At 38.3% G+C, this 1,203-nt stretch overlaps 1 protein-coding gene across 1 annotated transcript; it reads right to left on the reverse strand.

Moving 5' to 3' along the window:
* LOC110037527 (NAC domain-containing protein 21/22-like) lies at positions 1-867 on the reverse strand (the record flags this gene model as incomplete). Its single annotated transcript, XM_020742191.1, has 2 exons — positions 1-270; positions 565-867. Coding segments are annotated over 2 exons (573 nt in total), but the record flags the coding sequence as incomplete, so codon positions are not given.
* Positions 868-1,203: the final 336 nt, after the last annotated feature.

The following is a 1,203-nucleotide window of genomic DNA, read 5'->3' on the forward strand; positions in this document are numbered from 1 at the left end:
CTGGTTCTCCTCAAGCTTACTGAGCACTACTTTTAAAGATGAAGAAGAAGAAGAAACAATTGCAGCTGATTGGCTTGCAGAAAAGCTGGAGAAGCAGGGCACCTGCTCAAGCTCCTCATGGCTGAGAGAAGCCTGATCATGACTTGTAATCTGAGAGTCCATTAATGGCGGCAGCGAGGAAGAACCGGCATCTTCATCGCAAGCCTCCATCCTTACTTTTGTAGAGAGTGATCTGCACTTGCAGAAGGCTCTACATAGAACCCAATCCTCCTAAAGACAAGAGAAAGAATGAGCGACATATATTTAAAGATGTTGAATCCTAAATTGTCTCTGAATCACACAACTAAGAATAGAGTATTTTTAGAGAGAGAAAGAGAGAGAAGCGTCGAGATTTATTGATTGAATGAGCAAAATATAGACTGCACATTGAGATTCTTTGCTTTGGTTTGAATCAACGTGCTATACATTCGAGCACGAGCCACACAGTATATATAGAGTCTGCATGCATACGAATTCCGTACGTAATATTCTCTCCAGAAAAATCGTGATGGCTCTAAAATTTACCTTGAAGGAGGAGAAGTTGGGAGAACAACTAGAGCATTCCATCCTAAACTCATGCATCACCCACGGGGTCTTTTTCCCCTTTGGGGCTCTTCCTTGATAGAAGACCAGAGTCTTTCTCATGCCGACAAGAGCTCCCTTGCGGAACACGTGTCGATCTTTGCCCGTCGCCTTCCAGTAGCCTAAACGTGTTGCTCGATTCGTTCGTTGCCCTGTGGCATACTTCTTGTCTCTCAAACTGAAGAAGTACCACTCTCTCCCCCTTATGCATGCTATCTCTGATACCAAATAAATAATTTTAATATATTTACAATATAACACACAATTTTTATGTATTTACAATATAACATCTAAAAGTTTTAGGTGCTAGATATGTAAATAAAGAATAATTATGTGGTATGTATGTAAATTTTTATATATATATAGCATATGGTTATTGGCCATAAGTTAAGTTTAATGTAGACCAGACATGAAAATAGGCTGAAAGCTGCAATTCATAAGAAACAATGTACCATGACAAATCAATCCATGCGGCAGCACGTGTGAGGTCTCATTCAGAATAGAAATTTATTAATCTGATTTTTTTTATTAGTATTATGACTTGAAATATCTATTTTATAGATCAACAAACATATATATATC

This window comes from Phalaenopsis equestris, unplaced genomic scaffold (genome assembly GCF_001263595.1).
Source record: "Phalaenopsis equestris unplaced genomic scaffold, ASM126359v1 Scaffold220620, whole genome shotgun sequence".
NCBI lineage: Eukaryota > Viridiplantae > Streptophyta > Magnoliopsida > Asparagales > Orchidaceae > Phalaenopsis > Phalaenopsis equestris.